This window comes from Bos taurus, chromosome 21 (assembly GCF_002263795.3).
Source record: "Bos taurus isolate L1 Dominette 01449 registration number 42190680 breed Hereford chromosome 21, ARS-UCD2.0, whole genome shotgun sequence".
Taxonomy (NCBI): domain Eukaryota; kingdom Metazoa; phylum Chordata; class Mammalia; order Artiodactyla; family Bovidae; genus Bos; species Bos taurus.
The window spans coordinates 68,332,777-68,345,043 of NC_037348.1; the positions used below are offsets into that span (position 1 = coordinate 68,332,777).

A 12,267-nucleotide genomic window follows, 5' to 3' on the forward strand; every position below is an offset into this window, starting at 1 on the left:
ACCTCCCTCTGCTACTCCGGCACCGCTCTGCCCCCAGCGCTCTGTTTAGTAGGGTCTCCTCCCCTAGCGGACTGCCCTGATCCCAGCGATGCCCCCCTTCCTCAGGAACCCTTGGGCCCCCGGGGCCAGGCTGGCTCCACTGTCCGGCACCACCCGACCCAGGTGTGTCCCTGACCAGCTCTGGCTGGCTGGCCAGGAAGCCGGTGCCCTGGTCTAGGGTGACACCCACCGTAGAGGCCACAGACAGCGGCAAGGCTGGGGGCGCCTGCTCCTCCCCTGGAGAGGGGGCCTCAGCCCCAGGGCTGGGGGCCTGCTCGGTGGACGGGGCCGTGGCCACGTTGTTGTTGTCATCCTCGGCCGGCTCAGCCGTCTGGTGGGTGTTTGGGGGACAGAGCAGGCCCTCGGGTTCAGGGGAAGGGAGCCGGTTGTCATTGGCGTCAGAGGCGGGGGCGGGCTCGGCGGGGAGTGGGGCGGGGAGCGGGGTGGGGCCAGCCTCGCCCAGGTTCCCGTTGGCAGTGGTGTTCCCATTGTCCACATCAGCCAAGGAGCCTAGGAAGTCCTGCGAGGGGCTGGGCTGGTAGAAGGGGGCACCCTCCATGCCGCCAGCCAGCGTGTTGAAGCGCTGGTACAGCAGCTTCTGGATGTTGGGCCCACCAGGGCCCTCGGGCTCTGTGATGGAGCTGCGCTTCTTCAGGGGCCGCGGCGCGTTGGCCAGCTTCCTGCGCAGGGCCTCCAGGTCGGCGTCGCTCTGGTAGCGCAGCGGCGAGTGCACGATGGGCGTCAGCTTGGTGGGGCTGAGCGGCCGCGGCAGGCTCTCCACGGCCCCGTCCCCGGGCGGCGCGGGGCTCTCGGGCTCTGGCTCCTTCTCGGCGCTCTCCCCAGGAGGCGGGGGCTGCGTGGCACCTGGGGCCAGCGAGCCGTGCAGGAAGGGCAGCGGGGACGGGGACGTGGAGCCAGACGGCAGAACCGGCTTCCCGTACACTGGGGAGACAAGCCCAGCGCTCAGCACCTGCCAGAGGCCGCAGGAAAGCCACGGGAACCGCGAACTCCTCCCTGGGGAGGGGGACTCTCTACTTGATTGTGTGTACGGAATCAGGGCTTTTTCAGATGCAAAAAAGAAAAAGGCTGCAAAGCCGCCTACCCACAGTAAAGAGGCACTCGCTGTTTGCTAGCCAAGGAGAGCCACGTGACCCTGGGGCTGCGCCACATGGCCAAGACCACAGGCCGCCTCAGGAAGGAAGGGCCCCTGGGGCCCTGGTGCTCCTCGCCCCCAAGGCCAGAGCCTGCCGCAGGTCAGGGCTGGCATTTCCACCTGGGCCCCCCTGGGGAGCCTGGAGATTCTCAAACTAGATTCTGGAACCTGCAGCCCACACGGGAGAACTCTGAGGAGACCCCAGACAGCGCTGAGGCCCAGATCCTGCCGCCCAGGAGGAACCACCATCAGCCTCCACACGCAGGAGCTCCGTTCTCACACCTGCCTCCCCAGGAGACTGGGGTGGACTTCCCTGCACCCAAACCAGGGCTCTATGTCCCTGTGGGCTCTGCGAGAGGACCCCAAAGCAGCAAAACCCTTCCCTCATATCACCCCCAGGGGCCTGGTTCGGCGACTGCTAGGCGGCCAGGGGATCAGGTCCAGGCAGACCCCCACGACACCAGCTCCCAGCTAAGTCCTGCACAAGTCACTACAAAGCAGGAGAAAAAAGGGCAAATTCTGAGATGTCAGCCTTCTATGGCCTGGATTTCCTGAGTAATGTGGGCAGGCGGGCGCTCAGATGGGAAGTCAGGGAGCGGGGGTCTACCGGCAGAACCGCTCTGTGTATGTCATCTTTATCCCCCGCTCACACAGACACCCACAGCCACATGTCACTAGGAATCAAGTCTAACCCTGAACAGCCTATGGCCCGGAACTCAGGGTACAGACCGGCATTTTCTGAAATAGGATTTCCCAGCCCCAGGAGAAGGAGTACACGCCCAGCATACCTGCTTTAACCGACTTATTCACGGTGCTGTGTGCTGCTGGCTGGTAATTCTTAGGTGGTGTGGCTTGCTGGAGGTACATGGAGTATATGGAACTGGAATTCACCGTCTGGGGTCCTTTCCTGGGGGACTGTGGCCTCGACCCTTTATCAGCCAGGAAGGGCCTAATGGCCACAGTCAGCGGGAGTTCAGGTTTGCCGTCTCCGGCTGGAAAGGCAGGCAGCCCTGCCGGCGGGTATGTGGGACTCGGGGGCACAGAAATCCTCTGCTGAATCTGCTGCGAGGAGCCTGGCTGGTGTGGGCCACCCGCAGGGGGCAGCGGGGCGGGCTTCTGCCGACTGGGAAGGCCTGCGCTGGGCCTGGGCAAGCTGCCCTCCTTCCTCCTCTCCAGGGAGTTGGTCGAGCCCGGGCCCACAGGGGCAGGACTTGGGTATGTCCCATAGCTCGGGGGCAGCGGCTTGCTGACACCAGGCAGGGGGGGTGGCACTTTGCCGATCTCCATGCCCTAAATCAAGACGTTAGAGAGGAACAGAGTCAGTTTCTGACAAGCTCAGCATGTTTCCACCCCCCGTCACAGGAGTACAAAGTAGGACTGTCCTCCCTCCAAGGGGCCCGTGAGCAGGTGTGGGCACGCCGCGGGGTCACACAGCAGGGGGACGATCCTGACCACTGGCCTCCCACGCACGCCCAGCCCACGTGCTCAGGGCCGTGAACTCCTTCGGACTTGGGTACGACATGGACACTAACAGGATTAATCTGCCTCACGACACCTCCTACCCCTTAGATGAAGACGAAGGCTGAAGAGGGGTGTGGTCAGCTACGGGCTTGTTTGTGTTCTGGACAAAGACGGATGGCCTACCAGCTTCTCCGGGGCACTCAGGGCTGACAGGGACACGGGCTGGCTAGAGACGGCCCCCTGCTTGAGCGGCCCCTCAGCACTCGCGTCCTTCCAGTCCACGCCGGCCATCTGCGGCGGTCTCACCGAAGAGCTAGAATTCTGTTTTAAGGTCGGCCAGTTTCCATCATTGGCTTGAAAAGAACATAGAATTTAAGTAAAAATTTTCTTGAAATCAGTTGAACCAATGTAAGAATAACCCTCTGCCAGAAGCAAAAAAATCACCTCTGAGACACTACAGTCTGATGGAGCCACGTGGGCAGCTGCCGAGGGCAGCCTCTGCCAAGGGGCCTTGCCAGCACCTACGCGGGCAGCTGCTGAGGGCAGCCTCTGCCGAGGGACTGCGCCAGCACCCACGCGGGCAGCTGCTGAGGGCACCCTCTGCCGAGGGGCCGCGCCAGCACCCACGTGGCTCTCACGTGTGCAGAGACTCATCGACCAAGCACACGGATGCGCCAACCCCGGCGAGGGGCCAGAGGGCTGGAGAAACATTCTCAGCTCCCATTGAAATACAGGTCAAACCCATTACATCCACACCAATGAGCAAAACAAGCGTTGGCACTGGGTTTTCAAACACTGTTTACAAATACAGTTACACACAGCAATAAAAAAGATTTATCTTTTGACTTCGTAATAGGTTTGACTTGTACTGCTTCTGGGATTAGAAGAAAAATTTGACTTTAGTCTGTTAGAAATTTCCATCCTCTGAAAATAATTCATGATCACAGGAGAGCGGTACAGTTCCCAGTGATCGGAGTAGCAGGCCGCAATCTGCTGCGGTGATGAGAAAGCCAGTGAACCCAGGTTCTTAGGAAAGCCACTGAGGAGGCACACTGTTTAACAGCGTTTTCCAAACTGAGAAAGGGTGCAGAAGCATCCCCCGGTGGGAGAGGCCGGCTCTCAGGGAGTGGCAGGGGCTGGACTGGAGGGGAAAAGGGACGCCTGGGGCACTGTCCAGACCCTCCTGCCACCTGCCAGCACAGCGGGGGTGGCTGAGGGGCTGCAGCTCGTACCGCGCCTGGTGAGGGGGAGGCACGGGCTCGCACGGCCTGGAGAGGGCCTGAGGGCGCCGGGCAGCGGCACCTCCGAGGCAGAGTCTGCCTGTGGCTGCAGCCCACTGCCTCCCTGCTCAGCCCAGCCCAGCTACCAGCCCTGGCGAGCTCTCCCAGGCCTCAGGCCAAGCCACCCCTTTGCTCGCTGCAGGTCAGGCCGCTCCCCGTCCACAGGTGTGCACGCTCTTGCGCCCCTGGGCGCTCTCAGGCTGGGCCATGTGGGCCACAGACATGCAGTCTAACAGGATGCGCTGAGGGCAAACCCCGGGCTATGGGGCGACAAGCAGAGCTGACTCGGGAGGGGCGGCTGGCCCACTAAGGTCACAGGAAACGCGGCTGCCAGCCGCTCCCGAGGCGCCAGGCCCACAGGAGAGTCCGTGGACATCAGGCACAGAGGCAGTGGCGAGGGACTAGAACTTCTCTTTCTTCAGCATGAGGCAGGAGGTGCAGAAGAAAGACCCATTTATTCTTGTTAGCAACGGTCAACCATCTCAAAGTGTGATGGGAGATTCCTGCATGAAGTGAAAACTAAAAGCCTCATGATGAACTCAGAAAATCACCTTCATTCTGTAAAAGCAAAACCAGAACAGCCCTTTGGCCGACACCTGCCAGGCCCCTCCTAAGGGGGTCTGGGTTCCGGCCCAGCCTGGACGCCACTCCTGCCCGGGAGGTGGGGACCAGCCCCGTGCAGCGGCCTCTGGTAGGGTCTGAGCAGGGAGCAGCCTTTGTCAGTTTGGAAGAACTGCGGATTTGGCAGCGTTACCAGAGCTCCCCAGAGGGCCTGCCGGCCAACATACGCTTTGCAAACGGGCTCGCGGGGCACTGCGATGGGCCGCGGCCAGGCCCGGCGTCGAGGTGTGACACTGTCCACAAGCGGGTCGCTCTGGGTTGACCACGGCCATCTGTGCGACACGGAACCAGAAGGACAGCCGAGGGCACATTAGTCTTCCAGGAGCCTTCTCACTGAGGCTCTCCACCCGGGCTGTGGGCTGGCATGGGGCCCCCGTGCCCACTCACCCTGCAGCACAGAGGGGGCAGGGCTGCGGCCGAACCCTGGGGACACGGCCTCCCGGCCCCGTGGGGGGCTCCTCCTGGTGGCTCCGGCCAGGCAGACCAGCACACGCCCATGAAGAGGAGGGAACTGCGAGCCACCGGCAGCTCAGGCGGGCTGGCAACGTTTAAGCTGAGCAGGACCTGGCTGTGCTAATTACCTGCCATCGGACCCGATGATCATCTACTCCCACCATCAGGTGGGTCAAATAATAAAAACAGCTTATCGATGAAAGTTGCACGTCAAGTTTCATGCAGATTACGTGTGCCATGTGGCTTCTGAGACACGGCCACGAAGGGACCTGTGCCAGAGCATGTGGCCCAGGAGGGCTGGGGACGCCTCATCCTGCCGGGGTCAGGGCAAGCCCCAGGTCCTCGAGTGGCGTGGCCACTCAGACCAGGTGCCAGGCAAGCGACCAGCAGTGCACAGACAAACCGACCGCCACCCGTGAAGCCCAGCCAGCGGTCCTGCCATCGCGAGTGGCAAGCGGCAGCTGCACCTGCGCTGAGACCCCCGTGACGGGCGGCCCCTGCCATGGCGTCTTACTGCCCGGCATCGGCACCGTATGTGTCAGGGTCACACGTGGCCTCTTGATGTGCTGTCTTCCTCTGAGAAAGGAGTGTGGACTCCCCATGAAGACCAAGGCTGTGCTCGGCTGGGAAGCCAGGGTGCTGCAGGGACCCCATGTCCTCAGGGAGGTTATGCACCACACGGAGCCAGAGACCTGAGTCCGGTCACACCGCCAACTCAGGGTGGTGAGGGCCAAAGGGATGGTTTGTGGACTTTTTGATGGACAGAGCCCGTGCTGGTGGAGAAGGCAGAGCAGCTACAGCAGTGATCCGCAACCTTGGCGGCACCAGGGACCGGTTTGTGGAAGACAATGTTTCCACGGACCAGGAGGCGAGGGATGACTTAGGGATGATTCACGTGCCTTATGCTGACTGTGCACTTGTTTCTAATCTCATGCCACCGCTGACCTGACAGGAAGTCCCGGCCCATGGCCCTGAGGTTGGGGACCCCTGAGCCACAGAGCTCTGCCCCTGGGGAGGCAGCTGGGTCAGGACGAGCAGCCCAGCTGCAGGGAGGCGCCCCTGCTGGCCACCAAGTGCCCTCAAGGGAAAGAAAACCTGTGGTGGGAGAGACCCAGGTCTTAACTAAGCTGTTTTCAGAAACCAGAGTAAGGATGGTGAGTCCAAAAAAGGGCCTGCTCTGGTCTCAGGACTGTCGTTACCGTGGTGGTGCGCAGCTCCCTGAAAGCTGCCCGAGACGGTGACGTGCCTTGGGGGACACTTCACCAGGGCTGGAGTGCGAGGTGGGCCCCTCTGAGACCTCTGCCCCCTGGTTCTCCTCCCTGCCTCCCTGCTCTCCCCAGAAGAGGGCCAGGGCCACTCACCGGATTTGGACCTTCCATGGGCAGCACTCGAGGCGACGGTGAGGGACTGGGGCTTCGCCGGGTCTCCGGGGGCAGGGCAGCTGCCGGTGCTGGGCACCTGGATGTACGGCCCTACCGCCGCCACCCTGCCAGGCGCGCTCAGGGGCGACTGAGGCGACGATGTGCCGTTCACACGGCTCAGCTGCAACATGGAGGAGAGAAAGAGTCAGGAGAACTGTCAGCCTAGTGTGACGGACGGCTCAGACCCGACCCACACGTCAACAGCCACACGTAGGAAGCTCCACCAGCCTGGGAGCCCAGTGCCTAGAAACGGTGAGACCTCCAGAAAGGGCCCTGGCCAAGTCCTGTATGGGTGATGCCTTGATAACACCGACCTGGGTGTGAGCGGTAAAAACTAGGAGCTGAGCGGAGACAGAGCAGCCCCTGGGGACCCCCTCACCTGGGCAGGCAGAGAGGCCCCGTCAAAGCCTGAGCTCTGGGCCTGGCCCCTCCCACTTAGTCACTGTGCTGCCATGGGCAAGTGACTGAGCGTTTCTGAGCCTCTGCAGCCCTGTCTGAAAAGCTGGGGAAAGGGCTGTCCCAAGGACTGAAAGAGACATGCAAGACACAGCAACAGGGTCTGGACGGGCAAGACTCTGAGCAGCTCCCTGAAGGCAGCTCTGCCCATCTCAGCAAGGACACTGGTCCTGTGACACTGCCCCGCCACAAGAGCATGCAGACCAGAGATCTGACAGGGAGACATGGACCCTCAGAGTTCCCCAGACAGGCTGGAAGTGAGACATGCATGCCTTTCCCCCAACTGTTTGCAAAAGTCTGCATGCGTGAGCATGTGTCACTCTGGAGAAACGGTCCATGATTTAAAAAAAAAAAGTAGTATTTATTTTCGTTGCTGCATGTGGGTCTTTACTTGTGGCATGCGGGATCTAGTTCCCTGACCAGGGATCAGACCCGGGCCCCCTGCACTGGGAGTGTGGAGTCCTAACCACTGGACCACCAGGGAAGTCCCAGGGTCCATGATTTTGACAGCTGCTCAAAGGTGCCAAAAACCTTTGGGTTGGAGACACATCTCTGCAGGAGCACCAGCCTCTTCAGGAAGATGCCCTGATGTATCAGGTTCAATAAGCAGTAATGTCTGTATAGCCATTTGGAATGGTTAATTTTACCCATCAACGTGGCGCAGCTGTGATGGTGTTTTTAACATTTAAATCAACAGACTGTGACTAAAGCAGATTGCCCTCCATAATGTGGTTGGGACACCCCATCAGTTGAAGGCCCTAGAGGAAAAGACTGCCTCCTTGGAGGCAGAGGGAGTTTTGTTGCAGACAGCCTCAGACCTAGGCTGCAACACCAGCAACTCCCTGGGTTCTTCAGGCCGTAGGCCAGCTGCGCAGAGCTGGGGTGTGCCAGCCTCCACGCCTGCCTCAACAGCTCCTGACAGTGAGGTGACTGACTGATCGAGCTCCACACAGGGTGCACAGGGGACTGCCCCACCATCACTGAGACCGAAGCGTGATCAGGGGTGGGGCGAGGGCACGCCTCCTCCCCATGGTCTCTGGGCGAGGGCACGCCTCCTCCCCATGGTCTCTGGGAGAAGGGAACCGTTACCTGCAACCAGGGCATTACACAGAGAACCACTGACCTCTAGGCACCCTGGTTAAAAGAAAACAGTGCAGATATGTAGCCAAGAGCCTCTTCAGCTGAGACCACTGCACACGAGGCCCCCGGCACCCGTCCTCCTCTGGGCCGCCTCCCCCACCCCACCCAGGGAGCCCTGGCGCCCAGCCCTCGCCTCCTGAGCTGCCCCGAGGATGCTGGTCCACCACCAGAGCAGCTCACAGTGAGGACGAGGGGCTCCTGGGGCACCATCCCAGCTGCCGGGCCGCCCACTCCCCTTCCACTGCTGAGGGGCGTGGCCGGTCAGCTCTGCACTGAGGCCCTGCTCCCCCGGAGCCCGCAGCACCACTGGGGGAACACAGAGCCAGCCAGACGCCACACACAGCGGTGGCCATCCTCCCATACGTTCCCTGTGATACACACACTCATGAAGTGCTGGGAGCAACAGCAAGACTCGGGGAGCTCTACTGACAACAGGGCTGGAAACGTGAACACGGGCCCTGGGATATAGAGAACCACCAGAAGTTATACAAGGAGTACAGTGCTGATCGGAAATACACCCGTGTTACAGTTAAACAGAAAAAGACTAGGCACAGAACAGTATAAATGATGTAAATGAAAGTGAAAGTGCCTCAGTCGTGTCCAACTCTGCGATTCCATGGACTATACCGTGCATGGAATTCTCCAGGCCGGAATACTGGAGTAGGTAGCCTTTGCCTTCTCCAGGGGGTCTTCCTGACCCAGGGATCGAACCCAGGTTTCCTACATTGCAGGCGGATTCTTTACCAGCTGAGCCACAAGGGAAGCCCAAGAACACTGGAGTGGGTAGCCTATCCCTTCTCCATGGGATCTTCCCAACCCAGGAATTGAACCAGGGTATCCTGCATTGCAGGCGGATTCTTTACCAACTGAGCTATGATGTAATTCCCACAATTCCATTTTCAATTAAAAATTGAATACTTTTCTGTCTATATTAAGCAAAAGACTGGCACCATTAACAAGTATCATCGCTGGAGAATGAGGAGGACAGCAGGATGCTGTCTCAGCTGTTCTGTTTAGGGGGCTTCCCAGGTGGCACCAGCAGTAAAGAACCCGCCTGCTAATGCAAGAGACGTAAGAGACACAGGTTCCTTCCCTGGGTTAGGAAGATTCCCTGGAGGAGGGCACGGCAACCCACTTCGGTATTCTTGCCTGGAGAATCCCACAGACAGATGAGCCTGGTGGGCTATAGTCCATAGGGCTGTAAAGAGTCAGACACGACTGAAGCGACTCAGCACATACTGTTTCAACTTTCTTCCAGTGAGTATTCATTACCTTTGAAAGTCAAAATACTAAATAAATAGTTTTTAAAAGCACTAACCCCTTATACAGCACTTTGCTCAAGAATTTACAAAGCCCTGCCACATGGGTTAGGAACCCTTACAGCAGCCCTCAGCTCACAGTAAGTGCATCAGGCACATAAAGTCAAGGACTCTATGCGCACAGCCTGAACCGTGACTCCAGGGCCCAAAGCTCCCCAGTGGAGGGAGACAGAGCCGCCTGGGGAGGGTGCATGGTGAGCAACAGCAGTCTGGGGTGCAGACAGGCTGGTTGATCCCACACTCCAGGAACAACTGTCTTTGGGAACAAGAACTTACTTCTACTGACATTTTTTATGGTTTACGGCCAGTTCGTGCTCTATCAGCTATGGCAGTGGGGGGCAGCAGGGCGGCCTTACAGCAAAGATGTACACTCTGAGGACGAACCATTTGCAGTGTTTTATCTCACAGAAATATTTTCTTTTGCACATGCCTGAGTTTTCTTCCCGTACAGACGCTCGCGCAGCTCGCTAATCCGCTTGTCCATCATGGCCACCTCCACGTTGCGTTTATTCAAGAGCTCCTTCTGCTGCTGCAGCTTTGAATTCTGTTCCTGGTTGAGCTGGTTACGAATCTGCAGAACAGAAAATACAATGTTTATGATCTGTATTCATTAAAAGGTCAAATTCTCATTGTTGGGGGGTTAAAAAAAGGAAGAAGAAAAAAGCAACATTTGGTTCTTACGTGTATTTACATACAGGCATCATCCCAGGTGCTAAATAGTTTACAGGTACAGCAGGGATGAAGCCGGAACCTAATTCTTATGGAACAATAAGAGAGCAGGTATCCGCAAATGTGTCTTCAGAGTGTACAGAGGACTAGTGGGAAACAAGCCTGTGGCCCTAGGGAGCTGGGGTGGGAGGCCATTCAGTGACCCTGTCCTGGACACGCCAAGGGACCTAGGGAGAGGCGTCTGGTTCTGCCCCACGCAGGAGACCCATGGACGGTCCGAACACCAAACTGAATGTTCTTATATCATTTTTAAAAATTGCTGCACACAAACTCTTAATTGTGGCATGTAGGATCTAGTTTTCTGACCAGGGATTGACCCAGGCCCTCTGCACTGGGAGCTTGGAGTCTCAGCCACTGGACCACCAAGGAAGTCCCTTTTATGATATTTTAATGGGTTAATCAGAACTTTAAAAATATGAAATAGAGAACAGAAAACATCACAGTGCACTGCGCACCGGAGGCTAATGAGCACTGTCGTGTCCAACTCTTTCAGATGCACACAGGTACCAGCACATATAAGAGGAACTAAAAAGCCTCTTGATGAAAGTGAAAGTGGAGAGTGAAAAAGTTGGCTTAAAGCTCAACATTCAGAAAATGAAGATCAGGGCATCTGGTCCCATCACTTCATGGGAAATAGACGGGGAAACAGTGGAAAGTGTCAGACTTTATTTTTCTGGGCTCCAAAATCACTACAGATGGTGACTGCAGCCATGAAATTAAAAGACGCTTACTCCTTGGAAGGAAAGTTATGTTCAACCTAGATAGCATATTCAAAAGCAGAGACATTACTTTGCCAACAAAGGTTCGTCTAGTCAAGGCTATGGTTTTTCCTGTGGTCATGTATGGATGTGAGAGTTGGACTGTGAAGACGGCTGAGCGCTGAAGAATTGATGCTTTTGAACTGTGTGGTGTTGGAGAAGACTCTTGAGAGTCCCTTGGACTGCAAGGAGATCCAACCAGTCCATTCTGAAGGAGATCAGCCCTGGGATTTCTTTGGAAGGCATGATGCTAAAGCTGAAACTCCAGTAGTTTGGCCACCTCATGCGAAGAGTTGACTCATGGAAAAGACTCTGATGCTGGGAGGGATTGGGGGCAGGAGGAGAAGGGGACGAAAGAGGATGAGATGGCTTGATGGCATCACCGACTCGATGGACGTGAGTCTGAGTGAACTCCGGGAGTTGGTGATGGACAGGGAGGCCTGGCGTGCTGCAATTCATGGGGTCGCAAAGAGTCGGACACAACTGAGCGACTGATCTGATCTTACCTGACCAGCACATACACACTGGTACCAGACAGGAGGTAACATGTACTTTTTAAGTTTGACTGCAGTCAAAAAGTTGGAAATGCATATAAATAAATATAATACATTCATCACATTTCACCAAAAGAATTCTTAAAAACTGCACTTTTTAACAATTGCTTAAAACCATAAAAAGTAATAAATTCTTATAACACTTTATTTCATGCCATTTTAATACCGTAATATTTATATTACAGAACTTAATGGCAGCCATGAGCCAGTTTATTCCCTGTGATTAAAAATCCCCATTTCGTAAAGTGATAGAATCCTTTTTCTAGCAAGTGCTAATAGAAGCACAAATCTTGCTTCTGGCTTGACAAACCACCTGCTGCACGCCTCCTGAGGGTTGCTGACGACTGTGTCCTCCCAAGATCCACCCTGGTCCCCAGTGTGACTGCACCAGTCAGGAGGCTGGGGCCTTCATGGTGGGGTTGTAAGAGGAGGGAGAGAAAGCAGAGCAGGTGAGGACACAGCAAGAAGGCGGCCAGGAAGGGACCCTCCCCGTGAGCTGAGTCTACCAGCACTCTGATCTGGGACTTCCAGCCTCCAGAACCGTTAAGACAGACCTGTCTGCAGTTTTAAGGCAGCCCAAGCTGACAAACACAAGGATTTAACAACAGGCATCAATCTTGTCAAAACACAGCTTACACAAAGGCCTTAGGTATCATCTGAAGCTTAGTTCTTTACCAGTTCATTATATTGCCAATTAAATTCATATCAAATTTCTGTACTAAAAGCATGCTCAGTGAGAGAAGTCACTCACAGAGAACTACAACTGCATGACTCCATTCATACGGAATTTCCAGAACAGGCAAATCCATAGAGACTGAAAGTAGAGTCACGGCTGCTTAGGGCTAGAGGGGTAGGGAGTTGTGGGGTGATGGTGAAGAGGCGT

At 56.7% G+C, this 12,267-nt stretch overlaps 1 protein-coding gene across 8 annotated transcripts in view; it reads right to left on the reverse strand.

The window, feature by feature from the left end:
- PPP1R13B (protein phosphatase 1 regulatory subunit 13B) overlaps positions 1–12,267 on the reverse strand; it is an 82,770-nt gene that overhangs the window by 3,862 nt on the left and 66,641 nt on the right. For 6 of the 8 annotated variants that reach the window (XM_059879381.1, XM_024982191.2, XM_059879382.1 and 3 more), the window contains exons 8-13: positions 9,774–9,914; positions 6,369–6,549; positions 4,722–4,826; positions 2,837–3,006; positions 1,981–2,482; positions 230–981 (exon numbers count right to left, since the gene is read on the reverse strand). In XM_059879381.1, the coding sequence (XP_059735364.1) occupies positions 230–981; positions 1,981–2,482; positions 2,837–3,006; positions 4,722–4,826; positions 6,369–6,549; positions 9,774–9,914 (1,851 nt within the window). The remainder of the gene's footprint in view (positions 1–229; positions 982–1,980; positions 2,483–2,836; positions 3,007–4,721; positions 4,827–6,368; positions 6,550–9,773; positions 9,915–12,267) is intronic. The other 2 variants (XM_059879385.1, XM_059879384.1) reach the window with 1 other exon arrangement.